At 39.9% G+C, this 22,600-nt stretch overlaps 1 protein-coding gene across 1 annotated transcript in view; it reads right to left on the reverse strand.

Moving 5' to 3' along the window:
• The window catches only part of ACBD3 (acyl-CoA binding domain containing 3), a 39,541-nt gene that overhangs the window by 7,990 nt on the left and 8,951 nt on the right, over nucleotides 1-22,600 (reverse strand). The window contains exons 2-4 of the mRNA XM_015428972.1: nucleotides 12,972-13,113; nucleotides 10,482-10,622; nucleotides 8,593-8,751 (exon numbers count right to left, since the gene is read on the reverse strand). Of these exons, the coding sequence (XP_015284458.1) occupies nucleotides 8,593-8,751; nucleotides 10,482-10,622; nucleotides 12,972-13,113 (442 nt within the window). The remainder of the gene's footprint in view (nucleotides 1-8,592; nucleotides 8,752-10,481; nucleotides 10,623-12,971; nucleotides 13,114-22,600) is intronic.

Consider the following 22,600-nt stretch of genomic DNA (forward strand, 5'->3'; position numbering starts at 1 on the left):
GTCTGTAACAAAAATGGAGTTACAGAGGCTATACACATGGTCAAGTGGTTACGGCAGAACAAACTGAATCTAGACAAAACAGAAGAAATGCTGGTCAGGAACAATGTTCCCTCTAAGCTGTGGAGTCTTGTGAGCAAAACTTCCACTTTGTGAGCTACTGGCACTAAAGTGGTGAGCAAGCAATTTGGCTACTGCATAAATTCATTTGCTCTGGAGCCATCCCTTCCTGAGCTAAGAGCCGGAGGCTAAAAAACAGTGAGCTAGCTCACACTAACTCAGCTTAGAGGGAACACTGGTCAGGAAGGCTGATACTCTAGAGGGGCTGGATCCATGTCCTCGATGGATTGGAACTGGCTTCTGCAGAGCACGTTAAGAGCCTGGGGGGTGCTCATGACACCGAGCACTGCTTTTTGAAAAGCAGGGTTGGTGCCATGGCCAAAAGTATCTTCTCCATCTGGTTTGCCAATACTCTGCTTTGAACACATGAACTCTGACCTCACACTAAACCAGACCACTGGTCCATCAAGGTCAGTACTGTCCCCTCAGAACGGCAGTGGCTCTCCAGGATCTTGGGGGGGGGGTCTTTCACATCACCTACCACCTGATCCTTTTAGCTGGAGATTCCAGGGACTGAACCTGGGATCTTTTGCATATCAAGCAGATGCTCCACCACAGAGCCACCGACCCTCCCTTTCTTTGACTCAGCCAAACTGGCCATGCTGATCCGTGATTTTATAACCTTGCAGTTGTACTACTGTAATAGGATCTATGGTAGGCTGCCCTTGAAGACAACCCAGAAACTGCAGCAGGTCCAGAATGTGGCAGCCTGATTATTGTCAGGGGCTAGATATTGGGAACATATAGTGCCCATTTTGAAACAGCTTCATTGGCTAACAGCCAGTCTGCTTCTGAATCCAATTCATGGTGCTGGTTATGCACTTGAAAGACCTTCACTCCCTAGGACCCCACTTATCTTATTTATTTAGTCAGATTTCTACCCCGCCCTCCCAGGCAAGGCTGGCTCAGGGCAGTTTACATAAAACACTGCATAAATTACCATTAAAACAATTAAAACCCTTAAAACAATACTACAACCAACTGATGACATAATAAGCGCTACTATTATTGTCCTTGGTTGATGTTGCTTCAACAATGGCTGCCGTACTCAATTCTCTCTCCAGATGATTGGCTCTCAGATCTCCTTTAGATATCATTAAAGCAACTGGCATTGGTCGTTGTTAGAATTCCAGGGACGCAAGGTTCTCTATCCTACTGCTGTTAACTACTGATGGTATTTAACAGTGGTGGCGGCTCCAAAGGCCTGGTGGAAGAGTTCCGTTTTACAGGCCCTGTGGAACTGTAAGAGGTTCCGCAGGGCCCTGATCTCTACTAGGTGCTCATTCCACCAGTACAGAGCCGCCACTGAGAAAGCCTTGGCCCTGGTTGTCACCAGCCTGGCCTCCTTGCAGGTCGGGAGAGCCTGCCGGATCTGGGCCCCTAAATGCAGTCTCTCTGGGGAACACATAGGGAAAGGTGGTCCTTCAGGTATGTAGGCCCCAGACCATAAAGGGCTTTAAAGGTCAAAACCAGCACCTTGTGGTTGGCATGATACTCACAAATATTTTAAACAACATCTTATTAGATCCTCTCTACTGAAGGTCTGGGAAGAATTTAAAAACAACTTCTACACCAAGATACCAAAATGGTTTGCTCCATTAGAAGCCTTTACAAACCCTAACTTACTTCAGGAAGAAATAATCCTAAAATACGAAGACTTACTAGACAGTAAAAATGAACTAAAACCAATAGAAACTTTAACATGGTGGCAAAAAACACAAATGGAATCAAGATATAGCAAAGACAAACCAATAGGTTTTTATGAAAAAGTAACAGAAATGATAAGATATTGATGTATCCTGATGAGAAACTCATTAAAAAATTTATGTACTACTTTTAGATAAGACCCAAGATGAAGTGGTCAAAAATGTTATAATAAAGTGGGCACAAAACTTGGGTCATAATATTGAACTGGACCAGTGGTCACAAGTGTGGGAAAAAATTTAAAAATTACTAAAGCAATTTCATATAAGGAAAATATTTATTAAAAGTTTTATAGACGGCATATTACGCCCGATAAGCTGGCAAAGATTTATCCGAATGGTGCAAATGTATGTTGGAAGTGTCAAAATAATGTTGAATCTTTTTACTATATGTGGTGGTTATGTCATAAAGCAAAAAAATATTGGGTCTGGATTCATTAAATTTTACAAAAAATGTTAAAATGTTCTCTATCCTTTGTTCCAGAAATATTTTTGTTGAATATCTTACCTGAAAACTGTAAAAAATATGACTCTTATCTTATACCACATGTGACTACAACTGCTAAAACACTGTATGCTAAATATTGAAGAACAAAAACACTCTCTAAGAAGAAATTTTAAGTAACATTTTGGAAACAGCGAAGATGGACATAAGAACATAAGAACATAAGAGACGCCAATGTTGGATCAGGCCAAAGGCCCATCCAGTCCAACACTCTGTGTCACACAGTGGCCAGAAATACCAGGTGCCATCAAGAGGTTCACCAGTTGGGCCAGGACATTAGAAGCCCTCCCACTGTTGACCCCCCCCCCAAGCACCAATAAGACAGAGCATCACTTGCCCCAGAGCCCCTATCTATACCTTGTGGCTAATAGCCACTGATGGACCTCTGCTCCATATGCTTATCTAATTCCCTTTTGAAGCCGTCCATGCTTGTAGCCGCCACCACTTCCTGTGGCAGTGAATTCCACGTGTTAATCACTCTTTGGGTGAAGAAGTACTTCCTTTTATCTGTTCTAACTCGACCGCTCAGCGATTTCATGGAGTGCCCACGAGTTCTTGTGAGAAAGGGAGAAGAAATAAAGAGACAAATTGGGGAAAACACACAACCTCGTTAGCTACTTTAACTAACAAGATGGAAGCTGAGTTACAAGAAGTGGATGTACAAGTTCAAAATTTAAAAGAGAAGCAAGAAGGCATAGAAGATTCCCTGATAAGATTAGAGATGGATAAGGCAGCATACATCCTCAGATTTCAAAATATACCTGAAAAAACAATGAAAACATAAAAGAAGAACTAATTCAAGCTTTAGTTGAATTTATGGGAGTAGAGATTTCAGAAGATTTACAGAAAGAAATAGACACGTGTATAGGATAAATTCAGTCTATGCAAAATGACATAATGTACCCAGAGAGGTACATGTGAAATTCAGTAAATGGAAAATGAAGGATGTGAATGGATTGAATGCGCCACAAAAAAGGAATTGTATTTTTCACCAATTACATAAACTCAACGCAGAAGTGGTATGTTTACAAGAGACCCATATTATAAGAAAGGATCAAAAATATTTCGAAAAGAAGTTAGGGAAATTTTTATTGCTGCGGATTTGAAACAAAAAAAGAGAGGAGTAGCTATATACGCTAAAGAGCATTTGAATCCTGAAATGGTGTACAGATCAGAAAATGGTAGAATATTAATAGGTCAAATAACTAGGAACACTAAAATCTTCTTAATTGCCAATATCTATGCCCCAAATCAAAATCAGAGCGAATTTTATGAAGTAAGAGAAAGTATAACTAGACAATCATTTGATGAACTTTGTTTAATAGATTTTAATGCGGTTTTGACAATTTGATGGATAGGAAAAAAGATGGAAAGAGGAGTAAACAAGGGAATGAATTACCACGGTCTTTTTTAAAGATGGTAAAAGAACTAACTTTAATAGATTCGTGGAGAACAAAAAATATAAATAAAAAGGACTTTACTTTTTACTCAGCTAGACATAAGACGTGGTCGAGATTCGACATGGCTTGGACATCGGCATCAATAACAAATGACATCTGGGAGGTAGATATACTACCGGCTTCTTGGTGAACAACTACAGAGTACATTTTATTCAAATAATGATTGTTTAAATGTTTTAAAATGTTTTAATAGTGTTTTAAGTTTAAATGTGTTATAAATGAATCTGGCATTGAGCCAGGCAGTGTGAGCTGCCCTGAGCCCACTTGCGGGGGAGGGCGGATTATAAATATAAGAAGTAAATAAATAAATAAATTCTTTTGCGGACCAAAATCCGCTTTTGCTGACTTTAACTGATACACCACGGAAAAATAGGTGGACAATGAACGTAAGTCTATTTAAAGATGAAAAATTTCTTCAAAAGCAGAATTTTTAGCCATTTTTTAAGGAAAACTGCCAGCCAGAAAGTCCAATGGCTATTGTTTGGGACACGTTTAAGGCTTATCCTAGAGGCTGGTTGATAAACAAAGAGGATTGATTTTTAAACAAATACATGAGCAGATGAAAATGGAAGAAAGTAATATGAAAAAAGTGAATTTGATACACAAAAAATGAGAATGAAAATTCAAAAATTACAACACCAATTAAACTCTCTCTTAACAGAAGAAATTGCAAGAAAAATTGAATATGCCAAACAATATTAATTTCAAAACGCAAATAAACCCATGAGGTGGTGTTTAAACTGAGAAAGGAGAAGGAGAAAAATAAACTGAGAAAGGCGAAAGAGAAAAAGTATATAAAAAGTCTGAAAAATGAAGAAGGGGGGAAAAGTTTCTTTTGGAAGATCTAAAAAAGATAGTAGAAATTTTTTTACGGAAAATAGTACCCGCAACAGGAGTTCAACCAGGAAGAGATCCACATTTTTTTAATAAACCAATATAAGAAATTTTCTGAAAATCAAAAGAAACTCCTAAATGAGCCAATTACTGCATGTGAATTGGTAGAGGCAATAAGGAAACAAAAGGATAAGAAAACACCAGAACCAGATGGCACACCAGTCACATTTTATAAAAAATATGAAGACCAAGTGATTCTTCCACTGAAACATACAATTAATAATATACTGGAAGAATGAAGAATGCCAAATTCATGGAAGGAAGCGCTGATATCACTGATTCATAAGCAAGGAACAGAAAATAATGAAATTAAGAATTTTAGACCGATTTCCTTGCTAAATTCAGACTATAAGATTTTCACAGCAATATTGGCAACTAGACTAAGGAAAGTTTTATCTCAAATAATTTCTAAAGATCAAGCAGGCTTCCTACCCAAGAGACAAATAAAAGATAATGTAAGAGTAATTCTTGATGCGTTAGAATTCTATGATCTACATATATAAAAAATATGGCTATGATTTTTATTGACGCTGAAAAAGCGTTTGATAACATAAACTGGAGATTTCTATTAGAAAAATTAAAAATCTGGGATTGCAGAGCAAACTTTTTAATGATGGTCAAAGCAATATACAATAAGCAGCAGGCCAAAATAGTAATAAATGGTGACATATCAGAAAACATAGATATTAATAAAGGTGTAAGACAAGGTTTGCCTGCTTTCACCCCTCTTATTTATTTTTGCTTTAGAATCCTTGTTAGATATTGTAACGATTCCTTGTTTTATGAGTGTGTATGTGCCTTTAAATGCTTGGTTGAAGTGTGGTGATAAGCAGACTAGAGTGACTGAGAGAGACAAATGTGCTGTGATTGGTGGATGACAGTGTGGGGGGAGTTTTTGAAAGAAATCTGTGTGTGTGTGTGTGTCAGTTAGTTATGAAAATTGGTTATGAAAGGCAGTTGGAATTGTTCAGTTGGTGTTCAGTCAGTGAGGGTTAATATAGTTCTGTGTGAGATCTCTAAGAGGGGTGTATATATGTTCTTAGTCTGAGTGGCTGACTCTAAAGGAAAGAAAAAAAGTGAATTCTGTTAATGTTGGAACTGAGTGTCAAACAAACAAAAGTAAAGGAAAAAAGGCTGTGTGTGTGATACAGTTGACAAATATATTTACAAGAACCTTATTCCCAGCCAGTTACATAATAACCAACCTCTTATTTTGTTCCTCTTTCAATAAATCCTATTTTATTTAAATATATCCCAGAAGTCATATCAATCATTCCTCAGGACCACATAGATCCCTGAAAAGCCTAGACCTTGTGTTACCCTACCAGTAAGAGAAACAGAGAGAAGGTTTGGAAATCCTTAAATTCCTGGTGGCAGCCAAATCTACCCAGTTTAAAGAAGAGCACATTTAAAGGGAAAACTAGTCCTCCCCTAATAGAAGGACACCACAGATATGATCAGAGAGAACAAACAGATTAAAGGATTAAAAGTTCGGGGGGAAGAATTTAAAGTTTTGGCCTTTGCTGAAGATATGGTGTATATTATGGAAGAACCACAAGCATCGATGGCCTTGCTTACAGAAACATTAGAGAAATACAGTAAAGCAGCAGGTTTGAAAGCGCTTAACAAAAACTGTGATGAAAAAATAATAGAATGTATTAAAGAGATTTCAGGTTACGAAGTTTGTAAAAAAGTCAAATATTTAGGGGTGTACATTACAAATAGAACGCTTTTTAAAGATAATTATAGCAAAATCTTGATGGAAATAAAAAATGATCTAGAGAGGTGGGAATTGCTACAATTAAAATGAATGTGTTGCCACATATAATATTCCTTTTTCAGAACAAACAGATTATAAAAAGCACAATTTTTAAAAAAGATCTAGATAAGCTGGTTAGGGAATTTATGTGGCAAGATAGAAGGCCAAGGATAAAATTAAAATATTTACAAGACACTACAAAAAGAGGTCTGGCGCTACCAAATTGGTCATTATATTATAATGCGGCAGCAATGAGCTGGATCAAGGAGTGGATTATTTTAAAAAACAGTAGATTACTTAAACTGGAAGGCCATGACCTTATGGAGGGATGGCATACATATATATGGTACCAAAGTGTAACATCGACTGAGCATTTTGCGCAACATTGGATAAGAGATGCATTATATAAAATTTGAAAGGAAGTTAAATGGAAATATTATGAGAAAATACCTCAATGAGTTTCTCCAATAGAAGCTCTTGTTAAACCATCATTATATGTTAAATACCCTAAATGGAGACACATGGATTTATTGGATGGAAATGGTAAATTAATGGCGGAAGATGTCCTGAAAAAACACAATACGAATTTAACCTGGTGGGAAAGGATGCAATTAAATTCCAGATGGACGAAAGATTAAAAAATAGGTATTCATACTAAATACACTGATTTAGATGAGATACGGATTAAAAATAATGATAAAGTTATTGGCAAAGTATATAATTTTCTACTTGAATACAAAATGCAGGATGAATGGGTTAAACCCACAATGGTAACATGGGCACAGGATACTGGATGAAATATAGGTTTAGAAGAATGGTCTAAGGTCTGGTCTAGAAACATAAAATATGTTAAAACAAGTAACTTTAAAGAAAATATAACAAAGGTGTTTTATATGTGGCACATAACACCGGATAGACTCAATAAAATTAATAAAAACCTATCCAAAAATTGCTGGAGATGTAAATTAAATATAGGTATTTATTATCATATATGGTGGATATGTAAGAAAGCCAAAAAGTATTGGAGTATTATAAAAGGGATTATTGAAGAAACGTTAGGAATAGAATTAGAATCCAAGCCAGAAATTTTTTTACTAAGTCTATTACCAGAGGTGTATAAAAGAGCGGAAATTTACTTAATTATGCACTTATTGACAGCAGCAAGAATACTGTTTACAATATATTGGAAAGATGAAAATGTACCCACAAAAGAAGAATATATAGGTAAAATATTAGAAGTTGCAGAAACGGAAAAACTGACATTTACTATTCAAGATAAAAATGAACATGAGTTTGAAAAATATTGGACCAAAATGTATGAATGGTTACAAAAATCTAAAGAGGTTAAATAATCCTGTATAAACAGAAGCTGTAGTAGAATACTGGAAGATTCTCTGTTAAATGTAAGTTGTAATAGAGTATGCATGTGGGGTTTTTTGTTTTTTATTTATGAAAATGAAAATAAACTGTTAAAAAAAGGAAAGTTCTTAGTTACAACCACCCAAAGAAGGAAAGAAAGATTGTGCAGCAGAACACATTATTTCTACACTATGACTAAACCAAGAGTTAATACTGAATTAGATGCCCTGAGCCTGCCATGGTGGGTAGGGCGGGGTATAAATTGGAAAAACAAACAAACAAATATACTTACAACATATCACATTTTTAAAGTGCAGACTGTACATTTAATATTACAAGAACTCTTATGAAACATTCTCTTACTTGTGAAGCTAGCAGCAAAGATACAACACTTTTATATGAAAACTGGCACGTGTGCAGAGAGAGACAATTTTCTCCTGTGATTTAAGAGAAGGGGGAAGTTGCACGCTTCACTGGAGAGCAGCTTTGGATGTAATACACATAAATCTTGACCGCAGTGTTGACTTATTCAGACTGCCAAGTAAATCTGAGAAAAGCTTTGGAGAGCACCACTGCAGTGAATTGACAGCAGAAGTAAGCCTTCTTACTTCTGAGAAAATCCCAGTTCAAATGCCTGTTCCAAAGCTCACTGTGTGACCTTGAGCAGGTCACCATTTAATCAGCTGCAGCCTAACCCACTTCACAGAGGTATAGTGACAATACAGCACCTTGAGTTTCTTTTGAGAAACACAAATGTGATTTTTTAAAAACTTGCCATTACCAGTGCTTACTTACTTCTGCTGTTCCATCCGAAACCTCTCTTCTTCTATCCGCCTCCTTTCCTCTTCCTCCCGTCTCAGCCTCTCTTCTTCCTCTCGCCTACGTTTCTCTTCCTCCTTTTGTAAACGCTCTCGTTCTTCTTCTTCACGTCTCCTACGCTCCTCCTCTTCCCTCCTGTAAACGCCATAGTTACCATTAGACAATTCTACAATCTGAGCACACGGTATCTCTACCATTTTGCAACTTAAATAGAAGGCTCAAAGCATACATGATAACTCAGCTGCTTCGAGCTATCACAAGATCTCCAAACAATAATGATAAAACAAGAGATGGGGCAATTAAGTACATAAGAACATAAGAGAAGCCAATGTTGGATCAGGCCAATGGCCCATCCAGTCCAACACTCTGTCACACAGTGGCCAAAAATACCAGGTGCCATCAGGAGATCCAGCAGTGGGGCCAGGACACTAGAAGCCCTCCCACTGTTGACCCCCCCCAAACACCAAGAATACAGAGCATCACTTCCCCCGGAGTCCCTATCTATACCTTGTGGCTAATAGCCACCGATGGACCTCTGTTTCATATGCTTATCTAATTCCCTCTTGAAGCTGTCCATGCTTGTAGATGCCACCACCCCCTGTGGCAGTGAATTCCATGTGTTAATCACTCTTTGGGTGAAGAAGTACTTCCTTTTATCTGTTCTGACCCGACCGCTCAGCAATTTCATGGAGTGCCCACGAGTTCTTGTATTGTGAGAAAGGAAGAAAAGTACCTCTTTCTCTACCTGCTCTATCCCATGCATAATCTTATAAACCTCGATCATGTCACCCCCTCAGCCGTCGTTTCTCCAAGCTAATGAGCCCCAAGCGTTTTAACCTTTCTTCACAGGGAAAGTGTCCCAACCCTTTTATCATTCGAGTTGCCCTTTTCTGCACTTTTTCCAAAGCTATAATATCCTTTTTAAGGTGTGGTGACCAGAACTGTACACAGTATTCCAAATGAGGTCGCACCATTGCATTATATAGGGGCATTATGATATTGGCTGATCTGTTTTCAATACCCTTCCTAATAATCCCCAGCATAGCATTGGCCTTTTTTATTGCAGTCACACACTGTCTCGATATTTTCAGTGAGTTATCTATTATGACTCCAAGATCTCTCTCTCGGTTAACCAGTACGGTATAGCAGTGATTGGACACTGGTAAAATGAAGCTGAAGTAGGTTTAAAGGAGACCTCTTCTGGGATTCAGCATTGGTAGCTGCCCAAACATACTGCTACATATACATAACTATTTCAAACTTTGCATCAAAGTTTGTCCCAAAGCAGTTTCCAGTGTTGTACCAAAAATCAGAAAATTCCAGGAAAATTCTGGTCTACATACATACACTGTTCTAAATTCCTATTTAAAAGGAACTTCTCTCTCCACAATTTGGAATATTAAGTGAAGGATGCCTTTGACATATAAGTACAGAAATGAGACTGGCAGCTACCAGAAAAGAATTACATGCAACACAGGCTACAACGCCCTATTTTCAACAGCTATCAGAGCCTATGCTAATATGTTTCTGCATGGAATTGCTGACGATTCAGTGCCAAAGCACTGAATAAAATTTATGCCAACTGCTCAGCAAACTGAGGGGGGGGGGTAACATATTCAGTCTCTTTCTAAAACATGATCAATATTATGCTTGTTTTCATAATATACTAAATAAACATTTCAAGAGAAGCAATTATCTGAGTACAAAAACTAGTGCTGGTACAAAACGAACAGGTTAATATTGAGACAGTTAAAATAAAAAGCAAAATCTTATGATGACATTATTATATATAAAATTTAGTAAAGATACCAAGACAGAGCGCAACATGAGAACTCCCATGCAATTCCAGAAGCTCAGGTGGTTACCTTTTCTTTTCCTGCTCTTCTTTTTCAATTTTATGAGAGGTAACATATGTTGAGAAGAGATGACAGCACCTGTTTAGGAGCTTTACAAACTCTGTCATAGCATCCTGCTTTGTCATGTTTCCAAGACCAACCCATTCTTTCCTGCCAGAAGGAAGAAACGTAAAGGAGTAACATTTTGTCAAGCAAAATGTACATGGGGAAACAGACAGAAGCTGTTGTCCTAGCAAGTTAAGAGATGAAGCAAAGGCTTTTCCAGGCAGCTGATTAAGGCTAGAATTTCAAAGGCAAATCATCTCTTCAGAGGTCTGTTGGCTAGAGAGTTCACTATGCTGAACACCTCTTCTTAGACAAGCCATACCTTCTAGATACTTGGGTTCAGAGTTCGAGTGTGCTCCTGAATGCTGAGGAGGTAGTGGCACCCAGGAGTGTTACCATGAGCTAAGGCTGTTCTTTTTCCTCAGCAACAAGGATCTGGCCACAGTTACAAATGCCACAGAGACTTGCAGATTAGACGTCTATGTGGGACTGATCCTGGAAGCTGCAGTTTGTAGATTACCAGAGATCACCAACACTAGGACCATGATACGTCAGTCTGGATTTGGTTAGCCAGCAAGGTGTAGCAGTTAGGATCTGAGAGACATAGGTTCAAATCCTTACTCTGCCATGGAAACTTGCTGGGTGACTTTAGGCCAGTCACAGATTCCCAACCTAACTTACCTCACACGGTTGTCGTGAGGATGAAATGGAGAGGCACACTACATAAGCTTCTACGGGCTCCCACTGGGGAGAAACACAGGGCATAAATTAAGTAAATAAACTCCCCAATAGACTTGGACCCAATTCAAGGTGCTGATTCAGGCTTCAACAAGTCCAACACCAGAGCACCTTAAGGACCACCTCCAACATGAGCATCCCCAACTATACTGAGGCTCTGCCCCGTGTGCCCCCAGCACAATCCCTTCTTAGCTGCACTAGGGGGCACCGCCACACAACATTTCAGAGGGCTGCTCAGAGCATTTTAGCTTCAACTCACAACATTTTCCCCTTCCATAGGAAACAATGAAGGATGGGGGCACCTCCTTCTGGGGCCCACAGAATTGGACCCCCTGGTCCAATCTTTTTGAGACTAGAGGGATTTTTTGAGGTAGAGGCACCAACAGCTATGCTGCAAATTTGGTGCCTCTACCTCAAAAAAACGGTCCCCCCCAGAGCCCCAGATCGATTCTCCATTATAGCCTATGGGGTTCATTGACTATAATGGTCCCCATAGGCTATAACTGAGTCAGAATCACCAATTTTTTTGCATACCTATGTTTTTCAGGATGATTTGTAAGCTGCCTTGAGTCACAGGGAAAAGTGGGATATAAATATTTGGATAAATAAGTAGTTTGGGCAGGTTGATAACATTTAAGCAACTTTCTGTTTGTTAGGTTAAGCAGGGTTCTGACAGTAATTGTTCCACCTCTGTTATACTTGACCTGTATTATTATTATTATTATTAAATTTATACCCTGCCCTCCCCACCATGGCGGGCTCAGGGCGGCTAACAAACATATATATAAATGTATACATTTAAAACTCCAAAAACATGCTAAAAGCATAATACTGGTTGTCATATTTCACTAAAAAACCAAAGTAGACTGCAATAGTTTTTCTCCCTAAGTGCCGGTATGTTTTTTAAGGGTCAGGGCAAGACAACGGTCCAAACCCAGGTCTACCAATATAGTGGAAAGGGGCAGGGAGACCTGTGCTCCAGAGGCCTTGTCAACCCCTGTAGAGGACAGCATTTTGTGTAATGAAATTTGACTTGATTCTGTTTTCTCTTACAATGTTTAAATTATTCTTAAAATATAGTTTAAATATAGTTTAAAAGAATCCATTCTGAGATTTTTACAAGGTTATGGAAATAATCTTCTAAAAATAATTTATGCAATAGTCAAATTTAGACTCGCTCACAACTTTAATGGTACTAAGCTTTTTTCACTCATGAGGTAGAACTTTTGCTCACAAAACTGTGGAGTTTAGAGGGAATATTGGCCCCCCAGTGTCTGAAATCTGGTGAGTGGCAACATATGCCAAGACCTTCTCTGTGATGGCAAAACTGAGAAGTGCCCTCCCAAGAGAGATGGCCTGAATGGCTTTTTCATCAAAGTCTCTCAGGAAACTTTTGTTACAGCAGGATTTTTAGTTTAATTATTTTTTTGGCTGGGCAACTGTACTATTTTTGTAGGCTGTAATCGTTACATGGTTTTATTGTTGCCAGATCTGAGAGAATTAAAATCAAATTTGATTAGGTTGAAAGGTCTCCCACATTTCAACTATAGAACTCCAGAAATTCTGCTTTAGAGTATGTTCTGATAGTGCTAAAGAGCTATCAATATACTTATGATACTGTGCAAACAATAAAACAGACATTGGTTTGGCCTGGCCAAGAAGATTTAAAAAAACCCCGCTAGATGGGTAGCTGCTTTAAAACGAAAAGCTTTATACCTTCTGTCATTCCCCAGCACATCGAAGAATCCAACTTCAGGACAAATATCCGGATTGTAAGGTCCCAGCAGAACCTGCTTGTGCAATGCTACAAGTCTGAGTTTTTCTTCATATGTTGGATGAAATGCTTTACCATCTTTTTCTGAAGAAGAAAAATATTGTTATGAATTTAAAGACAGACAGACATAAATAAAGTCACTACACATTACTGTTCAACTAGTTACAACTTGTTCAACAATCCAACAAGTTTCTGGAGACTATCATCTCCTGAATAGGCACAATGTTCATGCTGCAAGAATGCCCTTATTCTAGCCCTACCCACCAGAACATGACACTGGGCTTTTTTGTACTGTTTGGAAGAAGGACACCCTACAGCAGGAAGATCCAGGGGAGTACAATGAACTTGCCAAATAAAACTGGAAGCCAAAAGGCTATGTCTGGCTTTAGTATTCCTATGTCTACACCTGTTCCCACACTCCCCACAAACCAAATCTCATAGCTGTCTTTCATTGGTGGTAGCCAAGTCAGTAGGTATGGACACTGGGACCTCTTCCTAAGAAACCACTTATCCCATTTTTGATGCTGGTTTTGAGCCACAATGATGAAGAAAGTTTTATAATACACTAACGATTTTAAGTCACCTATTGTTCCCCTCATGGATCACTGCCTTGTCGTGGCGAGGGGGCTTGCATGGTTCGATGAGGCTGTGGGCTATGCCGTGGAGGGCCACCCAAGACGGACAGGCCACAGAAGAGAACTCAGACCAAGCGTGATCCCCTGGAGAAAGTAATGGCAACCCACTCCAGTATTTGGCGAAGAACATGCAATCGACAGTATCAAAAGGCTAAAAGATATGATGCCGGAAGATGAGCCCCTCAGGTCGAAAGGTGTCCAATATGCTACTGGGGAAGAGCAGAGGGCAAGTACAAGTAATCCCAGAAAGAATGAAGCGGCTGGGCCAAAGCCAAAAGGAAGCTCAGTTGAGAATGTGTCTGATGGTGAAAGGAAAGTCCGATGCTGCAAAGAACAATACTGCATAGGAACCAGAAATGTAATCTATGAATCAAGGTAAGCTTGACATGGTCAAAAATGAGCTGGCAAGACTGAACATCGATATCTTAGGAATCAGTGAACTAAAGTGGACAGGAATGGGCGAATATAACTCAGAAGACCATTATATCTACTACTGTGGCCAGGAATCTCATTAAAAAAATGGTGTGGCCTTTATAGTCAACAAGAGAGTGCAAAAGTCAGTACTGGGATACAATCTCAAAAATGACAGAATGATTTTGGTCTGATTCCAAGGCAAACCATTCAACATCACAGTAATCCAAGTCTATGCCCCAGCCACTGATGCAGAAGAGGCTGAAGTGGACCGATTCTATGAAGACCTACAACACCTCCTAGAACTAACACCAAAAAATGATGTCCTCATCATCATAGGGGACTGGAATGCTAAAGTAGGAAGTCAAAAGGTAACTGGAATAACAGACAAGTTTGGCCTTGGAAAGCAAAATGAAGCAGGGCAAAGGTTAACAGAGTTTTGTCAAGAGAACACACTGGTCATAGCGAACACCCTTTTCCAACAACCTAAGAGGCGACTCTACACATGGACATCACCAGATGGGCAACACCGAAATCAGATTGACTATATAATTTGCAGTCAAAGATGGAGAAGCTCTATCCAGTCAGTAAAAACAAGACCTGGAGCTGACTGTGGTTCAGATCATGAGCTACTCATTGCAAAATTCAGACTTAAACTGAAGAAAATTGGGAAAACCACGAGGCCATTCAGGTTTGACCTAGATCGCATCCCTGATGAATATACAGTAGAGGTGAAGAATAGATTCAAGGGTCTGGATTTGATAGATAGAGTGCCTGAAGAACTATGGACAGAGGTTCGTGACATCGTACAGGAGGCAGCAATCACCACCATCCCAAAGAAAAAGAAATGTAAGAAAGCAAAGTGGCTTTCTGATGAGGCTTTACAAATAGCAGAGGAAAGAAGGAAAGCGAAAGGCAAAGGCGAAAAGGAAAGATTTACCCAACTGAACGCAGATTTCCAGAGAACAGCAAGGAGAGATAAGGAGGCCTTCCTGAATGAACAGTGCAAAGTAATAGAAGAAAACAATAGAATGGGAAGGACTAGAGATCTCTTCAAGAAAGTTGGAGAAATCAAGGGAGCGTTCCATGCAAAGCTGGCCATGATAAAGGACAAAAACGGTAGGGACCTAACAGAAGCAGAAGAGATTAGGAAAAGATGGCAAGAATACACAGAAGAACTATACAAGAAAGACCTCGATGTCCTTGACAACCACGACGGTATAATCACTGACCTCGAGCCAGACATCCTGGAATGTGAAGTTAAATGGGCCTTAGAAAGCATTGCTAACAACAAAGCTAGTGGAGGTGATGGTATTCCAGCTGAGCTATTCAAAGTCTTAGAAGATGATGCTGTTAAAGTGCTGCACTCCATTTGCCAGCAAATTTGGAAAACGCAACAGTGGCCACAGGATTGGAAAAGGTCAGTATACATTCCAATCCCAAAGAAGGGCAATGCCAAGGAATGTTCAAACTATCGCACAATTGCACTCATATCACACGCTAGCAAGGTCATGCTCAAGATCCTACAAGCTAGGCTTCAACAGTACGTGGATAGAGAACTGCCAGAAGTACAAGCTGGGTTTCGAAGAGGTAGAGGAACTAGAGATCAAATTGCCAACATTCGCTGGATTATGGAGAAAGCAAGAGAGTACCAGAAAAATATCTACTTCTGCTTCATTGACTATGCTAAAGCTTTTGACTGTGTGGATCACAACAAACTATGGCAGGGCCTTAAAGAGATGGGAGTACCAGACCACCTCACATGTCTCTTGAGAAACCTGTATAAGGGCCAAGAAGCGACAGTTAGAACCGGATATGGAACAACTGATTGGTTCAGCATAGGAAAAGGAGTACGACAAGGATGTATATTGTCGCCTTGCTTATTTAATATATATGCAGAGTACATCATGCGAAATGCTGGCCTGGATGAATCACAAGCGGGAATTAAGATTGCTGGGGAAAAGATCAACAACCTCAGATATGCAGACGATACCACTCTGATGGCAGAAAGTGAAGAGGACCTCAAGAGCCTCTTGCTCAGGGTAAAAGAGGAGAGCGCAAAAGTGGGCTTGAAGCTCAACATCAAAAAAACTAAGATCATGGCATCCGGCCCCATCACTCCTTGGCAAATAGAAGGGGAAGTCGTGGAAGTAGTGACAGACTTCACGTTCCTGGGATCCCAGATCACCGCAGACTGTGACAGCAGCCATGAAATTAAAAGACGCCTGCTCCTTGGGAGAAAAGCGAAGGCGAACCTAAACAGCATGATAGAAAGTAGAGACATCACCATGCCAACAAAAGTCCACATGGTCAAAGCAATGGTATTCCCAGTAGTCATGTATGGCTGCGAGAGTTGGACTATAAGGAAGGCTGAGCGCCGAAGAATAGATTCTTTTGAACTATGGTGCTGGAGAAGACTCTTGAGAGTCCCTTGGACTGCAAGAAGATCAAATCAGTCAATCCTCAAAGAAATCAACCCTGACTGTTCCTTGGAAGGCCAGATAATGAAACTGAAGCTCAAATTCTTTGGCCACCAAATGAGAAGGGAGCACTCACTAGAGAAGACCCTAATGCTGGGAAAGACTGAAGGTCAAAGAAGACGGGGATGGCAAAGGATGTGATGGTTAGACAGTGTCATCGATGCAACGAACATGAAATTGAGCAAACCTCAGAGGACGGTGGAAGACCGGAAGGCCTGGCGTGATCTGGTCCATGGGGTCGCGAAGAGTCGACTGTGCAACTGAACAACAAAAATTGTTCATTGCAAACCAGCACCACTGCAGTCCACAGCAACTGTACTCAATTGTCACAAGCATTATTTATTTATTTATTTGACTTGTATCCCGCCCTCCCTGCAAAGCAGTCTCAAAGCATGAATACTAGGTCAGCGGTTCTCAAGTTTCAGCAACCTGAGGATCCCTTTTTATTTTTTAAATAAACATTTGTGCAATACAATAAAAAGATATACATAAAAAAGCATATTCATAATAGGTACAAGGCTCTCACATTCTCCTGCAAGTGCCATTCTCTGTGCAACCCTCAACCGTAATGAGTCTACTCTGGAGATGCCCATTTTGATTTTGTAAATTTCTGTGGACCGATGCCTTTCCTTCTCCATCCCTGGCACACACCACATGCCAGAAAGCCCCTTTTTAAAGGCATGTGGCAAGCTGCATACACCCCAAGCTTTTGTCCTCAAAATGATATCGTAAGGCCCTTATTAGTTTTAAGTTAACTTTTTCTCTATACATGACCAACAAAGTCAGGTCTCAGCAGGTAGCTGATTCTATAAAGCTACAACTCAAACACCATGACCTGTCCAAATTAATCTCACCCATAACTGAAAGAAACTTTGTGCTGGAGACAGCAGTTAACTTCCTCATTGGTTAGTAACTTCTAGATAGAGGCCAGGTGAGCAGGTATGAAAAGGGATCTAGAAAAACATTCAGGGCTTCTTGATGAAATACAAGAAGGCCAATGTCACATAAAATCTGAAGCTGTAGCAGGTATATGAAAACCACTAATGGCAGTTACTGCCCATGGAAGCAGAGTGGTATTTCTCTCTTTCCATACTGAAATCCTTTACATGAGAGAGTAAAAAATAGTTCCTCTTTATACCATAAACTACTATAGCAACCACATTAAGACTGTACCTTCCCTAGTACCACTGAACAAATTAGAGGTCCTAGAGCTGAGCTCTTAGTTCTCAGAAACCACTTAGCATGTTTTCTGACTAGTACTCCAAGCTGGTCTGGAAGCTAGATGGCTGCAGATTGTGGCAACTCTATGACCTGTCCTTCAAACGAAAGGGGAGCTGTGACATCCTCCTTATTGGGGAGGACTGGGTTCCCTTTAAAAGTGTTCTTTTTATTCTGTTTATCTGGGTATAGACGGCTGCCACCACGAAATTTTAAGGATTTCCAAACCTTTATACTTTTACTTCTGCTCTTACTGGTTAGGTAGACCGAATTCAAGGCTTACTAGGAACTATGTGGTCCGGAAGAAGTATTTCTTTCAGATCTGGTATACTTGAATAAAAGAGGATTTATTGAAATAATTCATAAATAAAAGGGTAGAACAATGTAACTATTAGTGTAAATAATGAACAATTGCTTGGTGTATCACACATAATCTGCTCCCTTACTGACAGGGATCTTTCAGGTAACTTTGTAACACTTTAACTCAAGGTCATATATGTTCACTGTTTCTCTCCAGGACATACAGCCTTTCCTACAACTTGTCTTCAATTAAGCTTTCATTTAATTTTTCCTATTCTCTCAAGCCTTCCTTCTGCTTCTCACTTCCCTCACACACAGAACTAACTGCTTGTCTAACTCATTCCCCACACAGAACTAACGGAACTTATCAACTGTCAAACCTGTAACTCTCATACCTGATTGACATACATACTCATCCACTCATTTTCAATTCCAAACCCCTCCCCCTCTCTGTCAACCACCAATCATACCACGCTTGCTTCTCTCAACCACTCTAGTCTACTTACCACCGCCATGCAACCAAACTTTTAAAGAGTCACACACACACCAAAAACAAAGAATCATTACAGGAGCAAATTTGGTTCCCTTTCCCTGAGGCAGAGAATCCTTACCCCTGTTCTAATAAAACTGAGAGGATTCTGTTTTCACATTACCCAAATGACATAAGAATATAAGAAGAGCCATGTTGGATCAGACCAAAAGCCCATTTAGTCCAGTTCACACAGTGGCCACTCCTAGGAAAGTCTACAAACAGGAAGAGTGCAGCCGCATAATCTTGCCTGTGCTCCCTAGCAACTGATTTTAAAAGCCACACAGGATGATCCAGTTCATGATTTTTAACTTTGCTCATATGATTCATGACCCAAGAGGTAGGCATAGTACCTCTCACAATGGAGGGAGTAGGCAGACATAAACAGAGAGAGCTGACAAAGAGAAATTTTTCTTATGCTCTTCTTATGTTCTGTCCTTACAAAGGATTTGCATACGTCTGGACTCCCAGGGTCCATGGAACATAGGCTCAGAAATGCTATTACTGTCCTACACAAACCAGCTATCTGGGCTTCAGTCCTATGCAGACTCACTAGGGATTAAGTGCCACTGAATTCACAGATACCAATTTCAAATAAGCATGCAGAGGACAGGGCTGCAACTTTATGCATGCTTGCTGGTAGATCTCACTGATTTCAGTGACACTTAAATCAGAACAAACATGCACAGGATTGAGCTTCATGAATACACAGCATGGGGAGTTTCCAGAATGTTCCACTCCAGATAACTATTTCTCATCTTATGTTGTTCTAATTTTTTTTAAATTAAAATTACTGTTGCTTTTTTTAAAAAATCCACCAAATATGGGGGAAGAGAGCTGTTCTTTTGGTGGTGGTGGGAATTCATGTTCCATACCCAAGCCCACATATAAAATAATGATCTCTAGAGATCAAGTGTTTTTTATTCTTCATAAACATATTTGTCTATCCCCTTTATGACTTCATGCACATGAAACCCTAAATTTGACTATTAAACCAAGATGTTTGCATAAAAAATATATATTTCTTCCTATGTTATTTTATTACATACTGTAGAAGGCAGTTTACCAAAATATTAGTGAAGCAAACATATAAGTGGTTTTTACTTTCAATTATTAAGCAGTTGTTTAATGAATTATTCACAAATATAAGTGCAAAGACAAAGAGGCAAGGATGGGCAGGAATGAAGGAGCTTCATTAAAAGCCACACAGCATGATCCAATTCATGATTTTTAACTCTGCTCATCTGATTCATAACCCAAGAGAAAGCAAACACCACCAAACATTTACACAACACAAGAAGGAAGACCTCTTTATAACTTAGTTTCAGCATTATTTTCAGGTACTGACACCTGTGATCGCAACAGGAGGTTAACTATGAAACAGTAGCTTGTCTGGCACAATTGTAAGAAAATCAAAATTCCAATTTCCACAAACACATCAATAAGGCTAAGAGAGTTCCAGTAAATTTAATAAGCGCTCAAAAAGTACCAGAACACCATGAACTGGTATTTACAAAAAGATGCTTGCTGAAAGATGGAGAAAGAACAAAAGTGAATATAAATGTCCCATTTCTTTAATTGTCTGCTGTACATTACAACAACAGAGACACCGTGTGAAAACCTTGAGACACTAAACACTTGTACTTACTTAAACTACCCTAGTGGTCATGAATACTGGCCACAATAGCAACAAGTAGGGAAGGAGGAACATTTTTGGAGGTGGCTGCATGCCACTACCAGGTTAATATGTTGAATAAACTATAGACTGGAGCAAACAAACCATCTATAGCGAACCACATAGAGTTAAAGCATTTCCAATATGGTTTCTTACTGAGCAGTTTAGGAAAGTGAAGTTAATAATAAAAACACTCAAAATCACATGCATGCACACACCACTTACCTTTCCCTGCACTAAAATGGAGAAAAGCCAGAAAGAAAAGGAAGAGGCAGCAGAAGCAGGGCTGGCTGGAAGTAGAATATTCCCTGGGATCAAGGGGTTAGAGGGCAAAGCGACAGGCCAGACAGGGAGTGGAGAACTGAACACTGCAGACGGGCAGAGAGGATACAGAACACAGGGTGGAAAACTATGGGAGAGATAGATGGAGCACACTGAGGGTTTTCTGTACTACTTAACCATGCATGTGACTTGGCATGTGGTTCTAAAGCTCAGTAATTTGAGCATCCATGCAACAGTCACAGAGATCCTCACAATTTAGCACCCCCCATCAAACCAAGTGACTGTTTGGCAGTGCCAAGTTGCTTAGTTTTGAAGTGTGCAAATCAAAGGAAGATGCAAGGAATGGACTAGATGAGCCTTCAGCACACTTAGGGTGCGTTCAGACGGGCCGTTTAGTCCGCTTTTGGCACGCTTCAGTAATGGGTTTTATATCCACGTTCACACACCCAACATCTGCACACCGTCCCCAGCCATCGCTTTCCGGCTCAACCCCCCTTTAAAACTGAGTATTTTGTTACCAGGTCCCCAAGTGGTGTTTTCCTGATTCTCCAGTTCTAGCCGCACTTTTCTGATGTCTGATCGCTCCTGCAGTGTCGAGCCACTACTGGTTTAAACCCCCTCCCCACTCAAAATCTGCCCGAGGCTTCCGCTTTTCACCCGCCATTTTTTCTACGTGTTGGCGGTGCACGCATAGGCGGAGCTCCGCCACCACGTTTAGAAAACTGACATTGAAACGGTCACTTGTTTTAGCGTTTAGATGAGTTCGGGATCTCACGGAGACCATTTTCGGGTCTAACATTTAAAGGGAACTCTTTTGTTGGAGGGCTTGGATTGATTCACCCTGGTGAATACAACTTTCAAAATGGAAACTACAAGATGAAATCCTCAAACTGTGAACAAGCTTTCCAAAAGACCCATAAGTAAAGCAAAGCTCAAGTTTGCTTTCAAGAGAAAGATGCCTGAGGGAGAAAGAAAGAAAAGGCAGAATCAATTAAGAAAGGAAATTCTTCACTGAAAACAGATAATGGAAATGTGATGAGGGACAATGAGGCATTCAAGGGCTTGTGCCTGAGGTAAATAGCAAATGACAGTCTTCTGTGCCACTCAGAAGAGGTTTCTAGGTTACAACATGCTGTATCTTGTTTGAATTCAAAATTGTACATGAACTTCTTCCATATCTCCTCCCATAAAGTCTTACAAACTTTATTGTTACTAAAGCATAATAAATTACAGCCTACTTATAATCCAAACAGGCTTGCAAAAACATTATACTGGCCATATCTTGCCAAAAAAGAGAAATGCCGCTCATCATTTACCAGGTTCAATTCAAGGTACTGGCTGTTACATACAAAGCCCTTCATGGCCTTGGACCCTCATATCTGGCAGGGTCACCTCTCCTACTATGTTCTGCCATAATAGCTTCACTCATCTGAGAAGGGCCTTCTGCAGGCATCACCCTACAAATGGGTAAAATCAACAACTAACTGCTCATACATGTGCCTTCCCTGTTGTGGCCCCCACTTTGCAGAATGGTCTCAGATACTCAAGAGGGCCTCCACTCTTCAGTCATTCTACAAACAACATAAAACAGAATTAGAAAAGAGCAAGAGTCCAGTAGCACCTTAAAGACAAACAAGATTTGTGGCAAGGTGCAAGCTTCCGTGTCTCACTGCTCACTTCTTCAGATACAGCGTTTATTATTAGAAATACCTTTTCTAATACGGCATTCTAGCTGTATCTGAAGAAGTGAGCATGCACTCTACTAGTGAGCCAACTATAAATCTAACTTCAATCGCTGATACTACACTAAACTGAGTTAAGAATATTTTGTTGTTGTTGTAACAGAATACTCTCCTATATACTCTCCTAACTGTTTTTTGCTCTCAAAGATCCCCATTTGGTTTCCCATAATTTATGTAAACCAAATGGGAAGCTGCAGGGGGAGAGCAAAACATATTAGGACATATTTTTCCTAGGGGCCCACTAACCCCAGGAACACAATTTTGGGCACACAGAAGACTGCAGAAGGAAGGACAAGCAC

The sequence above is a fragment of the Gekko japonicus genome, unplaced genomic scaffold, assembly GCF_001447785.1.
Source record: "Gekko japonicus isolate JY-2015 unplaced genomic scaffold, Gekko_japonicus_V1.1 scaffold1056, whole genome shotgun sequence".
NCBI classification, from domain to species: Eukaryota; Metazoa; Chordata; class Lepidosauria; order Squamata; family Gekkonidae; genus Gekko; species Gekko japonicus.